Source organism: Ctenopharyngodon idella, chromosome 12, assembly GCF_019924925.1.
Source record: "Ctenopharyngodon idella isolate HZGC_01 chromosome 12, HZGC01, whole genome shotgun sequence".
NCBI classification, from domain to species: Eukaryota; Metazoa; Chordata; class Actinopteri; order Cypriniformes; family Xenocyprididae; genus Ctenopharyngodon; species Ctenopharyngodon idella.
Window position 1 is genome coordinate 30,593,958 of NC_067231.1, and position 18,972 is coordinate 30,612,929.

The 18,972-nt window shown below is 40.3% G+C and overlaps 2 protein-coding genes across 2 annotated transcripts; one reads left to right on the forward strand and one right to left on the reverse strand.

Moving 5' to 3' along the window:
* Positions 1–2,813: 2,813 nt before the first annotated feature.
* LOC127524279 (ubiquitin thioesterase ZRANB1-like) lies at positions 2,814–13,427 on the reverse strand. The gene is made up of 10 exons (XM_051915747.1): positions 13,199–13,427; positions 9,732–10,730; positions 7,889–8,076; positions 7,654–7,807; positions 7,233–7,304; positions 6,959–7,157; positions 6,707–6,827; positions 5,311–5,440; positions 4,994–5,223; positions 2,814–3,602 (listed from the first exon to the last, which is right to left on the reverse strand). Exons 2-10 carry the CDS (start codon positions 10,519–10,521, stop codon positions 3,384–3,386), a joined length of 2,103 nt encoding a protein of 700 aa, XP_051771707.1. The 5' UTR covers positions 10,522–10,730; positions 13,199–13,427; the 3' UTR covers positions 2,814–3,383.
* A 341-nt stretch (positions 13,428–13,768) lies between these two features.
* On the forward strand, positions 13,769–18,339 carry LOC127524281 (4-hydroxyphenylpyruvate dioxygenase-like protein). Its single transcript, XM_051915751.1, has 5 exons — positions 13,769–14,528; positions 16,218–16,384; positions 16,521–16,672; positions 17,461–17,582; positions 17,811–18,339. The coding sequence occupies exons 1-5, from the start codon at positions 13,864–13,866 to the stop codon at positions 18,007–18,009; spliced, it is 1,305 nt and encodes a 434-aa protein (XP_051771711.1). The 5' UTR covers positions 13,769–13,863; the 3' UTR covers positions 18,010–18,339.
* Positions 18,340–18,972: the final 633 nt, after the last annotated feature.

The following is an 18,972-nucleotide window of genomic DNA, read 5'->3' on the forward strand; positions in this document are numbered from 1 at the left end:
TGAATATGATCTGATAGTATGTGATGTAAGGATCGTATGGGTCATTAAGTCCAAAAAAGAACTGAAACTCCAGAACCATTTGGATCCAGCACAGACCAGATCCATGCAAACCTGCTTCAGTTTGACCTTTGACCCTTAGCGTGAGAATCACCTCATGGGTAAAGGTCAGTTCACACAAACACGCCTGTGATGTTCAAACTGATTCTACTTCAGGTTTCATGCCTCAGTTTATAGTCTTTTGATAAATGATGTGTAATTAATGAGACAATCTTTGTTCTTCACTGCGACATGAAACAGTTTCAATCTGCGGTCTGTGTGTGTGTGTGTTATTGATCCAGACATGAACGTGTCTTACTGTTGACCACAGACCTGATCTACTGACTGACCCTGCCTGTGACCTCTGACCTCTTCTGCAGCTCTCCTGATGGGAGACGCTTTGAATCAATTGAACCGATGCTTCGCTAAATGATTCACTGTTTCGAAGGTTCCAAAGTAATACACTGAGGACATCTGCTGGTCAAACACGAGTGAACACCGTCACAGTGAAACTACTGTTAGATTCACAGTAAGAGTCATTCCCGTGAGGTCAAACCTTAATTCTGACATTCTAGAAGATTCTTCTGTCTAGATCTAGAAGATTTCTGAAGCATAGAGTCAATCGAGAGATTCACTGGGAAACAGAGAAGAAATCACATTATTGAACAGAACTATTACTGATTCATCCTCATCATAAAATATTTCTTCATTTAGTTTCAACTCAGAAGATGTTTCAGTTATGACCCTGCGTTTCATATTAGCAGCAATATTACTTCACCACATAGGGAAAAAATCATGCGTTTGTAAATAATTATGACATAAAACTCAAAATTATGACATACTATATCATAATTATTACATTAATAAGTAGTAATAATTATGAGTTTGTCTTAATTATGACAAAAAATCAAAATTATGTCAAAGTAATGACAAAAAGTCAAAATTATCAGATAAAAAGTTGAAATTGATGAAACTGACAATCAAAAAGTTGAAATCATGATATACTAAATCAATTATGACAAATAATAATTTTACATAAAAAGTTGAAATTATGGCACAAGTAATAATTATGAAATTAAAAAGTCAATTATGACAAAGTAAAAATTATGATATAAAAAGTCAAAATTATGACATACTAAGTCATAATTGACAAGTACTTATGTCATAATTATGACTCAGTATGTCAATTAAATAAAATTATGACAAAAAATTACAATTATCAGATAAAAATTTGAAACTGACATAAAATTGACAGTCAAAATTATGACGTCATAATTATGAGTCAAAAAGTTGAAATTATGATATACTTAATCATAATTATGACAAATAATAATTGACATAAGTTGAATAAAAAGTATGACAAGTCATAATTATGACAGTCAAAAAATTATGAGTTGAAATTATGGCATAAGTAATAATTATGAAATTAAAAAGTCAAAATTATGACATTACTAAGTTATAATTACGGCACAAGTACTTATGTCATAATGACTTAGTATGTCAGTTACTTACAAAAAGTTAAATTTATGACAAAAAAAGTTAAAATTATCAGATAAAAAGTTGAAATTGACAAAGTAAGAATTATGACAAGTCATAATTGAGTCAAAAAGTTGAAATTATGATATACTATGTCATAATTATGACAAGTAATAATTTACATAAAAAGTTGAAATTATGACATAAAAAGTAAAAATTATGACAAGTGATAACTATGACAGTCAAAATTCTGAGATAAAAAGTTGAAATTATGGCATAAGTAATAATTTTGAAATTATGAGATAAAAAGTTAAAATTATAACAAAAAGTAGAAGTAATGACTTAGTATGTCAAATACTTAAAAGAAAATTATGACAAAGTCAAAATTATCAGATAAAAAGTTGAAATTGACAGTCAAAATCGACATAAGTCATAATTATGAGTCAAAAAGTTGAAATGATATACTAAATCATAATTATGACGAGTGATAATTTACATAAAAAGTTGAAATTATGGCATAAGTAATTATGAAATTAAAAAGTCAAAATTATGACATACTAAGTCATAGTTTATGACAAGTACTTATGTCATAATTATGATGTGCATAAACAGATAAAAAGTTGAAATTGACAAAATTGAGTCAAAATTATGACGTCATATTTATGAGTCAAAAGGTTATGATAAATACCATAATTATGACAAATAATAATTGACAAAAAGTATGATGTAAGTCATAATTATGACAGTCAAAATTATAAGATAAAAACTCAAAATTATGATAAAAAGTTGTGACTTTCTCTGCTTTTTTCTTCTATGGCAGAAACAGCTTCCGTAGCCCTCAGTGCAGCGCAATCATCATCTGTACACAAACACAGACTCGTTCACCAACAGCTACAGGTTTTGTTTTATGAGTCGAGTCGGTTTGTTCATTAAAGTGCGCTGGTTTACACTTCAAATCATGAACAGAATGAAGAGTTTCTGATGGAGTCATGCTGCATTTGTTCTAATCACTACTGAGAATAATATGTGAATAAATAAATAAAACCAACAGCAGATTCATTACAGTCATGAGAACTGCTTTACTTTTGAATGAGATTCACTTTCTCTGAGCAAAACGCTCGAATGACGTCAGATTTGTGGCTGGATGTGTTTGATTTCTGATTAAGTGTAATGTAGTTGAGGGACAAAAAAAATGCTTTAAAAATGTGAGTGTTAATTATTTCTGTGGAATGCGATATGTAAAAATGTATTTCTGCTGCTATTATTTGCCATTTTGCACAAGAATAAAGAGGCAGACGCGATGAGAGAGCAGACGTGTTTCTAGTTTAATGTTAAAGCCGTTCTGAATCACCTGACATCACAAATGAGGTACAGATGAGATCACAGGTCAACACGTCCGTGAACTCTTTCCTCACAGTGCGAGTGAACACACGGCTCAGCGTCCAGACAAAAATAAATACAATCAAAAGAACAAAACGCACACGCGTCACTCCAGAGGAAAGAACCGAAGGGAAACAGAAACACTCGTGAGAAATGTGCGTCTTTAGTGTGAGTTAAATCATAAACATTGATTCCTGTGATCAGTTTCAACGGAAAGAATAAACATCTGCGTATGTGCTTTGTGTAAGTGCTCGTTTAATAAGCTCTGGTTATTTTCATCATTCCATAGTTAGAGAGCAACATGCAGCTGATGGACACAAACGTAGTTTCGCTGGAGAGAAATTCAAGAAACAAAGAATTCATTTGACTAAACACAAAGATAGCCCTCAATGTTTTTTGTTTTTTTGGGGGGGGGGTTGCATTGCATTCTGGGAAAGAGGGCGTCTGTGAGACAGTGTTGAAATGCTTAGAGCTGGTTTCCTCCAGCAGGATCACTCGTCCTCGTCGTCCTCCTCGTCCTCGCCGTCCGAGAGAGTGGGACACGGGAGCATCTGCCGGTATCCGTCCAGCCACTTCTCCAGCATCTGCGTGATGAGCGGGTGATGTCTGCGTCTGCTGCTCTTCTGCAGCGCCACCAGCGTCCCGCCGTCCGTCACGCAGCAGTCCAGCCACTCCCTGAGCAGACGCTCCTGCTGCTCCTCACTGCCCATCTGAAACACACACAAACACACGTCATCCGTCAGTCTTAGCTACACTGGCTCCATCCACCTGGTTTATGCAAACTTGAGGATATCGCATCAAATAATGCTGGACGGAAACACCAAGATGTGCATAAATTCTATAAATGTGCATTAAAACTAATACACTCAATTGAGGCGTGTGTGTGTGTAAGTTTGTGAGTGAGAGAGAGTGTGTGTGTGTGTGTGTGAGTGAGTGAGTGAGTGAGTGTGTGTGTGTGTGTGAGTGAGTGAGTGTGTGTGTGTGAGTGAGTGAGTGAGTGTGAGTGAGTGTGTATGACTGTGTGTGAGTGAATGTGTCTGTGTGTGAGTGTGTGAGTGTGTAAGTGTATGTGTGTGTGTGTGTGTGTGTGAGTGTGTGTGAGTATGTGTAAGTGTCTGTGTGTGAGTGTGCGTGTATGAATGTGTGTGTGTGTGATTGAGTGTGTCTAATATGTGTGCCTGTGAGTGTGTGTGTGTGTGTGTGTGTGTGTGTGTGTGAGTGAGTGAGTGTGTGTGTGTGAGTGAGTGTGTGTGAGTGAGTGAGTGTGTATGACTGTGTGTCTGTGTGTGAGTGAATGTGTCTGTGTGTGAGTGTGTGAGTGTGTAAGTGTATGTGTGTGTGTGTGCGTGTGCGTGTATGAATGTGTGTGTGTGTGATTGTGTGTGTCTAATATGTGTGCCTGTGAGTGTGTGTGTGTGTGTGTGTGTGTGTGAGTGAGTGAGTGTGTGTGTGTGTGAGTGAGTGAGTGTGTGTGAGTGAGTGAGTGAGTGTGTATGACTGTGTGTCTGTGTGTGAGTGAATGTGTCTGTGTGTGAGTGTGTGTATGTGTAAGTGTCTGTGTGTGAGTGTGCGTGTATGAATTTGTGTGTGTGTGATTGTGTGTGTCTAATATGTGTGTCTGTGTCTGTGAGTGTGTGTGTGTGTGTGTGTGTGTGTGTGTGTTAGGGCTATCAAAATGGCTGAAAATCTAAATTCAAATTTTATACTTAAATATTACTAATATTTGAATTATATTTGAATTTGAAAGCATAATTTCCATTAGGGGGAAAAGCTTTTGTCTCCTGAGGCCACAAGAGGGCGCAATGAGCAAAATATTAATGCACCGAACTAACCTGTTTATTCAAAGCAATGAAATAACATGACTGTCTGGACAAAATAGTGCAAAATGTTTATAAATCAAATATAATGTCGTAAATTGCATAAACAATAATGAACAAAACAGCAGCATGTGTTTATGCATAATTTAATACAAAGAGCCGAAGCACTGATCACACACACTACTCTTTTGTACCATTTGAATGTGGATTTTTATTTTAAATTCGATGAATATTCGAAATTCACATTTTAATTTGACAGCCTTAGTGAGTGTGTGTGTGTGTACCTCTTGTGCTGACAGGAAGTGGATCTGTAGTAGTTTCCTCTCACTGTCCACCAGCGGCAGGAAGGTCACCGTCACGTCATCATCGGTGTTGAGGTTGGCGCCTGCGCCACGATTATCACAGCCGTCGGTTTCCATGCCAACCAGAGCGGAAAAGTGACCTCTCGTGTAACCGAGAGCAATCGGGCTTTTCCAGCAGAAGCTCTGTTCCCATAGCAACGGCAGGTAAACACCTGGACACACACACACACACACACACACACGAGTCACACTTCTGTGTGTTTCCACATGATAATAAAGGTCTCTTCTGAACGTCTCACCTTGAAATCGAGTGTATCCTAAAGTTTCTCCACGGAAACTCTTGTAATACTTGACTCCGTAAACTATGATGGGCCGCCGCAGGATATGAGCCAGAACAAATATATGCGTCTGCTCCAGACTCGCCCCGGGCTGCACAGAGGAACATGACACGAGTCAAGAGAATTTAAGGCACAGGGTTTAAGAATGAACTACTGTAATAACAGGCAGAGCAGTGTGTGTTTATCTCTAATTCAACACATTATTTCAATCTAAAGATCAGAGCAAAACCTCTATGATCTTTACAGCAACACTTCTCCTCCTTAAAACCTTTCCTTCCACTTAAAACTGTGATTGAGACGTGAAATATTGTCAGAGCAAATACACCTGCACTACTGACAGAGATCAGCTGTGTGTGTGTGTGTGTCTGAGAGAGTGAGTGTGTGTGTGTGCATGAGTGTGTGTTTGAGTGAGAGTGTATGTTTGTGTGAGTGTGTGCGTGTATGTGTGTAAGTGTGTTTATATGAGTGTGTTTGTGTGTGTTTGTGTGAGTGTGCATGAGTGTGTGCGCATGTGCATGTGACAGTGCATTTGTGTGAGCATGTGAGAGTGTGTTCGTGAGTGTTTGTGTGAGTGCGTGTAAGTGTGTTTATATGAGTGTTTGTGAGTGTGCAAGTGCGTTTGAGTGAGTGTGTGCGCGAGTTTGTGTTTGTGTGCAAAAGTGAGTGTTTGTGATTATGTGTGTGTGTGTTTGTGTGAGAGTGTGTGTGCATGCGTGCTTGTGAGTCTGTGTGTTTGCAAGAGTATGCGATTTGTGTGCGTGTGTATGTGCATGAGTGTGTGTCTATATGAGTGTGTGTTTGCATGCGCGTGTGTGGGTGTTTGTGTGTGCGTGTAAGTGCTTTGTTTGAGTCTGTGAAAGTGTGTTTGTGAATGTTTGTGTGAGTGTGTGCGTTTATGTGAAGTGTGTTTGTGAGTGTGTGTGTGTGTGTATGCAAGAGTGTGTATGTGCATGAGTGTGTTTATGTGCGTTCGTGTGCGTGTGCGAGTGCATTTGTGTGCACGGGTATGTGTATGTGCATGTGAGAGTGGGTTTGTGAGTGTTTGTGTGTTTGTATGAGTGTGTGCGTGTGTGTGTTTGTGTGAGTGTACGATAGTGTGTATGTGCATGAGTGTGTGTTTGTGTGAGTTTATGTGTGTGTGTTTGTATGGGTGTGTGGGTGACACAAACACGCACACACACTCACACAAACGCACCCTGTTTGTGTGAGTGTGTGTGAGTGTTTGTGTGAGAGTGCATTTGTGTGAGTGTGCAAGAGTGTGTGTTTGTGAGTGTGTGTGTGAGAATGTGTGTATGTGCGTTGAGTGTGCGTTTGTGTGAGTGTGTGTGTTTGCATATGTGTTTGTGTGTGTGTGTACCTGACTGGCAAGGTTGATGATGAAGGTCCAGTCCTCCTGCCACTGTTCCTCTCTCAGAGAGAAGTGAAGCCCAAAACTTTGGGAATACCACGACTCCCACTCCTTCCAGCGTGTGTAGAACCTGCACACACACACACACACACACACATGCTCGTATCATTAAATTATGTACCTTAACAAATCAGACACAGCAAGAGAATCTGTCCATGTTTCACACACACACACATATCACAACAGATCCATGTGTCTCACCAGTGAGAGCAGTCGTGTAAACTGTCATGTAGAGTTTTTCTCAGCACAGAGTCTTTATCGTAAATGCCCCACGTGGCCTGTAGAACCGAGTCCAGCAGACAGTCTCCAGCGGTGCGGTTCCACAGAGCGTACAGACGACTGTCCAGACGCGTGCCCGACTCCAGAGACCAGTTGATGACGGCGGACTCCTCCTCCAGCTCTGGACACACACACTCTATGAGAAACACTGGACACAAATGCACTGCTGTAATGAAACAGGCTTCTAGCGTCTCACCCTTCTGAACGTCGCGGTCCAGGACTTCATCAAACAGCTTCTCCTGAACGGCGGGAGGCAGATCTTCAATATCTGTCAAACGCAGAAGCCAAACGTCAAACTCAAAACAGCCACACGTGTGTTTATACGGATATCAGCGCCTACAGGATACTGGATTCAGCTTTTAGATTTCCACAATGCAGAAAAAGCAGAATGTGAGTGAGTGAGTGAATGTGTGTATGTGTGTGTGTGTGTGTGTGTGTGTGTGAGAGTGTGTGAGCAAGCGAGCAAGTGTGTGTGAGTGAGTGAGTGAGTGTGTGTGTGTATGTGAGTGAGTGAATATGTGTATGTGTGTGTGTGTGTGTGTGTGAGTGAGTGTGTGAGCGAGCAAATGTGTGTGAGAGTGAGAGTGAGAGTGAGTGTGTGTGTGTGTGTCTCCCACCTGCCGGCAGTGTAAATGTGACGAGGTCTGTCAGGAAGTAGCAGTTGAAATCTCCCTTGCGCTGGTGCAGCGACGCGCTGATCTCCCTGCGGATCTGTTCCGTCAGCTCAGGACAAACCATCGCTGGGATGCACTTCACGGCGCGCTGGGACACCTGCGAACACACACAAGCCTTCAAACACACTTCCACTGCTGTTCTCAATGAAACACCCAATAATCCACCGATCACACACACCTCTGTCAGCAGAATGGCCAGCATGTCCTGCCTCTGGAAGCGGATGGCGAGGTGAACGAGAGTGAAGCCGCTGTCAAACGCCGAGGGTCGGTTCAGCAGACGCACCTCGTCGGCGGTCAGCTGACGTGCGATGTCTCCGCCCGATGACTTGTAGGCCTCCACCGCAGACAGATCGCCTTCAACTACACCTGCACACACACACGTTTTCGATGATGCTTCACGAGGTCATCAGGACAGAACACACTCGCTCCACACATGGGCATTAGTAGGGTTTATTACTGATTTGTTAGGTGGTTAACATGTTTTAAAGGGCAGCATGTGAAGTGGTCAGTCCATGTGCCGGTCACTGGTCGAGACATCAGCTGTCTGAAGATCTCCACATGTCAGACTGACCCAGAACACGAGCAGCTCATTGACACACACTCGCAGGGTTCGCATACTTCTGAATCAGCATAAAGGTCACTGTCACGCGTGTGTGTGTGTGTGTTTACTTGTCTTGTTGTTCTGCATGATATTAATAACAGTGTCTCAATCATTTGAGTGTTTTCAGCTACTAAACCAGATCATTTTTGTGTTTAAGCGTCTGGTAATGCTCATATTTATGTGTAATGATATAATCAATATTTCATATTTTTTATATTTGTTTTTATCCACAATGCTAACTACGCACAATCATTAAACTACAGCAATTAAAACACATAATACAAATTATGAATGTTTTATTTAAAACTCTAACATTAGATCATGGCGCTAGCAACACCAAAGTCATGGGTTCGATTCCCAGGGAATGAATGAACTGATCAAATGTGTACCTTGAATGCAATATAAGCTGATTTGGATAAAAGCATCTGGCAAATGCATAAACATAAATGTAGGCAGAAAAACCGCATTTTGACTGCGAGTAACACATCAACCAGCTACAAGAACATGAATGAGTCAGTGAGTCACGAGAATCAGTGCAAACAAAAGACAATGAAGCTCCGCACATGACATCATCACGATGACATCACCGCATGGAAATACAGCCAGACTTTACAGTGCAAAGCTGCTGGGATACAGTGGTTAGTTCATCCTGCCGAAGATGATCTCAAACATCTCTCATCTCTCCTGAACAACACTACTGACCCTCATGTCATCCAAGATGTTCATATCTTTCTTCAGTGGAAAAGAAATGAAGGTTTTTGAGGAAAACATTCCAGGATTTTTCTCCATATAGTGGACTTCACTGGGGTTCAACGGGTTGAAGGTCCAAATGTCAGTTTCAGTGCAGCTTCAAAGAGCTCTACATGATCCCAGACGAGGAATAAGAGTCTTATCTAGAGAAACCATCGGCCATTTTCTAAAAAAAAATAAACATTATATACTTTTTAACCACAAATGCTCATCTTGCACTGCTCTGTGATGCTCCACGCATTACGTAATCACGTTGGAAAGGTCGTGACGTAGGTGGAAGTACCGATCCAGTGTCTACAAAGCGAACGTGTAAAGACTTAAGTCAAACGCCTTTTACAACAAAAAAGGTAAAACAACAATGTCGGACGATTTTGAAGTTGGAGGAGAAAATGAGATGGTGTTTTCCGGTACTTCCACCTACGTCACCTTTCCGACATGATTACGTAATGCTTACACTACACTATATGGAGAAAAATCCTGGAATGTTTTCCTCAAAAACCTTCATTTCTTTTCGACTGATAAAAGAAAGACATGAACATCTTGGATGACATGGGGGTGAGCAAATTATCAGGAAATTTTAATTCTGAAGTGATCTAATCCTTTAACATGCTTTACACTGATTAACACTAATGTGAGACAAAGACAGAAAAACCCTAAGAGAGACACTCACCAGCGCAGGCGCTGAGAAACAGCCAGTCTGTTTTCCTCATGCGGTTCTTGATCTGTTTGAGCTTCTTGTAGTCCATCTCTATCTCGTCCTTTCCACTCTGAGCTCCAGCAGCCAGCTCGATCTGCAGCTCTGCCTCGCGTTTAGAGGAGGTGGGCGAGTACCGCTGTGCCCCGCTGCACACGCCCCGCGCTCGTCCGCGCTGCTGCTCGTTAATCACAGACGAGTGCTCGTCAGGCTCGCTCAGCTGATAGGCGTCGTTGGGTCTGGGGTTGTCGCACACCACACAGCGAGGGGATTTGGGCCAGTTCTCATACGTGCAGACTGAGCAGGTCCAGCAATGCACCCGCGTGTTGAGCCGGTTCCGGTCGTTGTATTCCTCACATGGATCTACCGGGGGGACGGACACGGGTCGGCGGCCGGTCCCGGACGTCTGTGGGGTTTCTGTGGGGCTGCATATGCGCTGCCGGAGGCTGCGGCACTGAGTACAGCGGACCGCTCTGGGCCAGTTCAGATAGGTGCACACCTGACATGACCATTTACCGCTGTGCTCGGAAGACTCGACCGGGCGGACGCGGGGCCGGGCACTGGAATCGGGGCAGATGAGCAGGCTGTCGCTGTGCACAGGGTCCCACTGGTGTCCGGCGAGCGGGCCGGTGCTGCTCAGGAACGGCTCCTCTGTTATGATGGTTCCGCTGGGCCTCTGAGCGCGGCACATGGTGCATTTAATAGCAGACGGCCAGTTTTCATATGTGCAGTACTCACACGACCACTTCACACACAGCTCTGTCATGATGGATCAGCACACACACTCACTCGCTCGCTCACACACTCACTCGCACACACACTCACTCGCTCGCTCACACACACACACACACACACACACTCGCACACACTCACGCACACACTCGCTCACACACACACGCACGCACACACACACACTCACTCACTCACTCAACACACACTTACATCAGAGTCACACATTGAGATAGAGACAGAAATCTGCAAACAAAAAATAAAACGAGACATGTCAAAAAATCATGAAACAGAAAGCAAAAACATCCTTCCTAAAAATAACAATTAACTATTAATTACTGTTATTAATGACAGTAGTAATATTATCTCACAGTACTGAAGGAATAAATATTATTAATGACAGTATTAATGTTATATCACAGCACTGACAGTATTAATGTTATTAATGACAGTATTAATGTTATATCACAGCACCGACAGTATTAATGTTATTAATGACAATATTGACAGTATTGATGTTATTAATGACAGTATTAATGTTATATCACTGCATTGACAGTATTGATGTTATGAATGACAGTATTGACAGTATTGATGTTATTAATGACAGTATTAATGTTATATCACCGCATTGACAGTATTGATGTTATGAATGACAGTATTAATGTTATATCACAGCACTGACAGTATTAATGTTATTAATGACAATATTAATGTTATATCACAGCACTGACAGTATTAATGTTATTAATGACAGTATTGATGTTATATCACAGCACTGACAGTATATAACATTAATAACATTTATGTTACAGTATTAATGTTATACCACAGCACTGACAGTATTAATGTTATTAATGACAATATTAATGTTATATCACAGCACTGACAGTATTAATGTTATTAATGACAGTATTGATGTTATATCACAGCACTGACAGTATATAACATTAATAACATTTATGTTACAGTATTAATGTTATATCACAGCACTGACAGTATTAATGTTATTAATGACAATATTAATGTTATACCACAGCACTGACAGTATTAATGTTATTAATGACAGTATTAATGTTATATCACCGCACTGACAGTATTGATGTTATTAATGACCGGTGGTGACATAACATTAATACTGACAGTATTGATGTTATTAAGGGCAGTATTAATGTTATATCACAGCACTGACAGTATTAATGTTATTAATGACAGTATTGATGTTATATCACAGCACTGACAGTATATAACATTAATAACATTTATGTTACAGTATTAATGTTATATCACAGCACTGACAGTATTAATGTTATTAATGACAATATTAATGTTATACCACAGCACTGACAGTATTAATGTTATTAATGACAGTATTAATGTTATATCACCGCACTGACAGTATTGATGTTATTAATGACCGGTGGTGACATAACATTAATACTGACAGTATTGATGTTATTAAGGGCAGTATTAATGTTATATCACAGCACTGACAGTATTAATGTTATTAATGACAGTATTAACAGTATTGATGTTATTAATGACAGTATTAATGTTATATCACCATATTGACAGTATTGATGTTATGAATGACAGTATTAACGTTATATCACAGCACTGACAGTATTAATGTTATTAATGACAATATTAATGTTATATCACAGCACTGACAGTATTGATGTTATTAATGACAGTATTAATGTTATCTCACAGAACTGACAGTATTAATGTTAATGACAATATTAATGTTTTATCACAGCACTGAAACTATTACTTTTATTAATAACAGTATTAATGTTATCTCAGCAATGACAGTATTAAGGTTATCTCGCAGCACTGACAGTATTAATATTATTAATGACAGCACTGACATTATTGATGTTATTAATGACCGGCGGTGATATAACATTAATACTGACAGTCCGCACTTACAGTATTGATGTTATTAAGTGCAGTATTAATGTTATATCACAGCACTGACAGTATTAATGTTATATCACAGCACTGACAGTATTAATGTTATTAATGACAATATTCATGTTATATCACAGCACTGACAGTATTAATGTTATTAATGATAGCACTGACAGTATTGATGTTATTAATGACAGTATTAATGTTATATCACCGCATTGACAGTGTTAATGTTATTAATGACAATATTAATGATATATCACAGCAGTGACAGTATTGATGTTCTTAATGACAGTATTAATGTTATCTCACAGAACTGACAGTATTAATGTTAATGACAATATTAATGTTTTATCACAGCACTGAAACTATTACTTTTATTAATAACAGTATTAATGTTATCTCAGCAATGACAGTATTAAGGTTATCTCGCAGCACTGACAGTGTTTATGTTATATGTTATTAATGACAGTATTAATGTTATTAATGACAGATTAATGTTATCTCACAGCACTGACAGTATTAATGTTATTAATGACAGTATTAATGTTCACAGCAATGACAGTGTTAAAGTTACTGATGCCAGTATTAATGTTGTCTCACAGCACTGACAGTGTTAATATCTAATGACACCCTTATGTCACAGTTCAGTTTTTATTCCTGATACCTCACAGCACTGACTGTGTTAATATTATAATTATTTACACTCGTCCCGCTCACCACTGACACTATTATTTGTATACAAGTTACAATAATACTCCGACAGACACATATTACTGCTAAAACATGTAAATACTCACATCGCTCGACGCGCGGCTCCTCATTAATGAGACTTAAATCACCTCAGTCAGTCTTTATTGTTGTTATTCTCACTCCATAGCGTTGTTTATTCTCTGAGCTTTATATCAGTCGTTGGATGTTTTTAAATCGATGAATACTGTTTCTAATCCCTAAACGTTGATTTAGATGCGAATTTAATGGCGGCGCTGACAAAATAAAAACGACCAGCGTCTTGCGCACCGTCACGTGCACGTGACCAAACGCACCGCTGCCGATTGGACGATTCCACACCATGTGGAGACCAACCATAGAAAGAGAAATTAAATTTTTATTTTTTTTATTTTTATTTCATTAGGGTTTTTATTTATGTTTTAGGCAACGTTGTATGTAAAAATCATTATTTTAAAATACATATAATCATGAAAATAAATTACTTTATACCTTGACAATCAAAAACTTTATACAACACCAAGACATCCAAGAAAAAAGAATACCACACACAAGGGTGTTAATCATTTAAAAAAAACATTTTCAAAATATTACACAACTTAATTTTTGCCTAAAGACCACCAATGCTTTCTGGAAAAGCAAGAACCTGGGAGAATATTAAATATCTCCATTTATGTATAATAACATAACCGTGATTGCGATTGTAACACGCCCCTCGGTGTGACGTCATCCCAACATGGCGGCCTACTTGAGCCGGTTGCATCACATTTCACTGCATGTCTCAAACGTGGATAAAGTTGCTCATGAGCTCGTTTCCCGGTTCCAGTTTAATGTGTTTGCGGCTAGACTGACAGACCGAGCGAAGCAGCTCGCGCTCCGCAGAGGATCGGCCGTGTTTGTGGTCAACGAGAGACCGAACGAGGCGCTGCGGTGGTTGAATGGACATGTGTCACGAGCCTGGAGTTCTGTCACAGCCAGAGACCACCGGGACTTGAAATGTCTGTACGGAACCCATGCACACTACCCGGTGGACACAGTGAGTAACGTGTGTTTCGAGGTGGAGGATGTGGAGCGGGCGTCCCGGGCGCTGCGGGATCAGGGTCTCTGTGAGTTTCTCCAGCCGCCCACGGAGATTCGCGATGACCGTGGACGGGTCACCTTCTCCGTCATCAAGTCTGCGGTGGGTAACGTGTGCCACACTCTCATAGACAGCTCTCAGTACGAGGGGCTCTTTCTGCCTGGCTTCCACCAGGTCGGGACGGACTCGCAGACCGCAGACCACTCGCACTGTCCCATCACTCATTTCGACCACATCACGTACGCCTGTCCCCGGAGAAGCACTGCACACATCACCCGCTGGTACCAGAAGAGCTTCGGCTTCCAGAGGTTCTTCATTGACAGGTATCATTATCATCATACATTCGCCAGCCTAGTGCTGCTGATTGGAGCTCAAATGCAAATGTTATGGGTTCGAATCCCAGGAAAAGCATGAACTGCTAAAAAATATACATTGAATGCAATGCAAATCACTTTGGAAAAAAGCGTCTGCCAAATTCTTAAATGTAAACGTCTCAAACAGTAAAGTATGGTGCTTGCGACGCCAAGGTCATGGGTTCGATTCCCAGGGAATGCGTGAACTGCTAAAAAGTATACGTTGAATGCAATGCAAGTCACTTTGGATAAAAGTATCTGCCAAATGCATGAATGTAAATTGCTCGAACAGTAAAGTATGACGCTTACAACGCCAAGGTCATGGGTTCGATTCCCAGGGAATGCATGAACTGATCCAATGTATACCTTGAATGCAATGCAAATCACTTTGGATAAAAGTGTCTGCCAAATGCTTAAATGTAAACGTCTCAAACAGTAAAATATGGTGCTTGTGACCCCAAGGTCATGGGTTCGATTCCCAGGGAATGCGTGAACTGCTAAAAAGTATACCTTGAATGCAATGCAAATCACTTTGGATAAAAGTGTCTGCCAAATACTTAAATGTAAACGCCTCAAGTAAAGTATGGTACTTGCAATGCCAAGGTCATGGGTTCGATTCCCAGGGAATGCATAAACTGATCCAATGTATACCCTGAATGCAATGCAAGTCACTTTGGATAAAAGAATCTGCCAAATGCATAAATGTAAATGGGTCAAACAGTAAAGCGTGGCGCTTGCAACACCAAGGTTATGGGTGTGATTTCCAGGGAATGCATGAACTGATCCAATGTATACCTTGAATGCAATGCAAATCACTTTGGATAAAAGTGTCTGCCAAATGCTTAAATGTAAACGTCTCAAACAGTAAAATATGGTGCTTGCGACCCCAAGGTCATGGGTTCGATTCCCAGGGAATGCGTGAATATCAGGAATGCGTGAACTGCTAAAAAGTATACCTTGAATGCAATGCAGATCACTTTGGATAAAAGTGTCTGCCAAATACTTAAATGTAAATGCCTCAAGTAAAGTATGGTACTTGCAATGCCAAGGTCATGGGTTCGATTCCCAGGGAATGCATAAACTGTTAAAAGGTATACCCTGAATGCAATGCTAGTCACTTTGGATAAAAGAATCTGCCAAATGCATAAATGTAAATGGGTCAAACAGTAAAATATGGCACTTGCAACACCAAGGTTATGGGTTTGATTCCCAGGGAATGCATGAACTGATCCAATGTATAGCTTGAATGCAATGCAAGTCACTTTGGATAAAAGAATCTGCCAAATGCATAAATGTAAATGGGTCAAACAGTAAAATATGGCACTTGCAACACCAAGGTCATAGGTTCGATTCCCAGGCAAGGCATGAACTGATCCAATGTAAACACTGAATGCAATGCAAGTCACTTTGGATAAAAGTGTCTGCCAAATACATAAATGTTCAAAGAGTACAGTCAAACAGTAGAGTTGCAACACCAAGGTCATGGGTTTGAATCCTAGGGAATGCATGAACTCATAAAATGTAGTTTGAATGTAATGCTTTGGATAAGTGTTTGCCTAATGTAAATGTGCTATTTGATGCCAACAAATAATATCTCCCAACTGTCCAAATATTGTCCGATTCATCATTTTGTGATCATGACCCGTTCTCCCTGTGCAGGAATGAGGACGTGGAGGAGGGATACGTGTTGAACCACGACGGGATCGGGCTGCGGCTGACGGCGATGGAATACTGGAAATGCAGTGAGTCGGGAATCACACTGCCCTTCAAAGACGAAAAGGAGCCCGACTGCAAGTTTGTGATCGCAGAGTCTCTTCCTGAGCAAGGTACAGTCACGCATTTAAATCTCACACCCACTTTATATTACGTTATTATGTACTAATATTTAAATGACTTGCTTGAGTTAAGTGCTGAGCAGTGAGATCACAGCTCTCTGTTTTAATAATAGTGGTTTAATTTCAGGCAGAAACCAGGTGGACTCGTTTCTGGATCAGCACAAAGGAGCAGGAATCCAGCATATCGGGCTCTACACTGAAGATATTGTGAGCACGGCTCAAACAATGCATCGGGCCGGAGTCCAGTTCTTCTCTCCTCCGCCTGCATACTACACTGAGGTCTGACGGTCAGGAACACTACGCTGTGCACACGGGTTCAGTCCAGCACAACACATTCACACAGTGCAGTCTGAAAGTCACAGTAAAAATCAGAGAATTTATTATTTACAAACCTGTTAACTGTCACCTCTCTTTTTGAGCATAAGACGTGAAAATGCACTGTATCTGAGCTTAAATGGCTGTAGTTCATGAATGCTTTTGAATAGAGAGAGTTGGTCTATTTAATAGAAGACCGATCATTGCAGAAGCACAAATGAAAGTGTAAAAAGTTATAGAGGCATAGATTTGCACAAGTAGTGAACTAAGCATTTTTTTATTGTATATAAAATATATACAATACTGTGCAAAAGTCTTAGGCACGTTAGTATTGTCACCAAAAAATGGTTTTAAGCCAGTTATTTATATCTTTTGCTGTAGTTTGTCAGTAGGAAATATCAGTTTACATTTCCAAACATTCCTTTTGCTATTTCTTGTAATAATCCAGTGAGATTTTTGTATAATTTCAATTGCTATAAAATCAAAGTCATATATCTAACCAACTTTCCACAGCCAGAGGGCAACACACACACTCCATTTGATGCGTCTCCTGTCACAAAAACATTTCCATCACAATATGACTTCTATCACAGTGTAGTTGCCAAAAATGGAACCTTGTGTCTCAGAGCTTTCCAACTATATGTGTTTCGTCAAGATTAGAAAAAGATTTGATTGTAAAATTTGAAATAAATAAAAGCTCAAGTGAGCTCAAGATTGTGCTCTATTTCTAGTGTGTGTGTGTGTGTTGGCAGGTGGGAAAGCAGCAGGAGATCTTGGACGCGGGTCTTGATCCTCACACACTGAGCCGGTACGGAATTCTCCTGGACACTGATATCCGTACAGACGCAGACAGCCGGATCACACCGAGTCAACGGTATGTTTTCCCCCAGAATAGATTTTGACTGACCTTTTTATGTTATATAATAGTATATATTTATACTTGTATATTACTTTTTAATCAAAACCTGCTTGATATCAGCAGGACATTCAACAGCACTCTCCTCTGAGACACTAAACCCATATGCTTCATAATACTTTCATTTCTAGTGTTTTGCAGCATTGTGCCTGATATAAACACAGTTGTTGATGTGTGTGTTCTCAGGTACCTGCTCCAGGTGTTCACCAAGCCCATTTTTGGAGAGGACACCTTCTTCCTGGAGCTCATCGAGCGGAGAGGCGCCACGGGCTTCGGTGAGGGGAACATCCGTGCGCTCTGGAGATCCGTACAGGCTTACATGGAGAACGAGGAGCCGGAATGTCACGAGACGCAGCGGCAAAACATACAGACGACGCAGCACTGACTGACGCTCTCAGAGACTGTGATGGAGCTGCTCGACTCGAGCTTTAGATTTGGTGATTGGGAACTTTTGTGTGGAATGAATCTGATTCTGTCCTTTTTACAGGACTTTTACCATGTTTGACTGTACCAGTCTTCAGTTCAGGGCACTTCTAATATTATCTGTGTTTGAAATGTACATGATGTATTTATTCAGTAGACTGATACACTACTGTGATGTCTAAACCTGTACTGTATTTCACTCCAAAACCCTTTTATGTGACACTGACAGTGGAATATCAGCTGTACTGTTGATCTGTGTGTTTCTGCCGGATAAATCAAAGCCTCCGAACAACGTTATGATGTCTGTCTTTTCTTTGTTAATGTTTAACTTCCATTAGGTGTTTAAAACCAGCATACACTGGATAAAGAAAACAAGCTCTAACAAAATCAATCAAAACCTCATAGCTACTGAGATACAGACTCTGTGACAACTAGCCCCACTGTCTTTTGTGTTGCTCTAACAGCTGCATTTGTCACATTTCAACATGTTTAATGTCATGATATAACAAAACATCAATCAAACACTGCATGATTTCCTCTTCACCCAAATCTTTTCACCGCATTACGATGGTGTTTTGATCTTCACATGTAAACGCAGCAGTTTTCAGACGTTCCTGTAGATGGTGTGCAGCTCTCAGCTGCTCTGATCGCGGTTTCCGGCCCTTCAGGCATGTGGGAGCCTTTCTCCACAACAAACTGAAAGCCAGTTAACCACACAGGGTGTGGAATTTTCCAAAAACTCAACTTAACCAGCTTCATTATCAGTCTTAGACGCAGCAAACAATAGTTAAACTTTCATAATGAGCACAGTGAGGCACAGTTACAGTATTTCCCTGTTCATACAATGAGTTTTATTATGTGGTTTAATCTTCATGGGCTGTAATACATCCTAATTCTTGATTTAAGAATTAAAAAAAGTGAAGTT

Coding starts and splice junctions, on each gene's coding strand:
- LOC127524279 (XM_051915747.1), bottom strand. CDS start 10,521: ATGACAGAGCTGTGTGTGAAGTGGTCGTGTGAGTACTGCACATATGAA. Junction 8,077..9,731: donor GTTTCTCAGCGCCTGCGCTG/GTGAGTGTCTCT, acceptor GTGTGTGTGCAG/GTGTAGTTGAAGGCGATCTG. Junction 7,158..7,232: donor GGACCGCGACGTTCAGAAGG/GTGAGACGCTAG, acceptor GTGTGTGTCCAG/AGCTGGAGGAGGAGTCCGCC.
- LOC127524281 (XM_051915751.1), top strand. CDS start 13,864: ATGGCGGCCTACTTGAGCCGGTTGCATCACATTTCACTGCATGTCTCA. Junction 16,673..17,460: donor CGCCTGCATACTACACTGAG/GTCTGACGGTCA, acceptor GTGTGTTGGCAG/GTGGGAAAGCAGCAGGAGAT. Junction 17,583..17,810: donor CGGATCACACCGAGTCAACG/GTATGTTTTCCC, acceptor GTGTGTTCTCAG/GTACCTGCTCCAGGTGTTCA.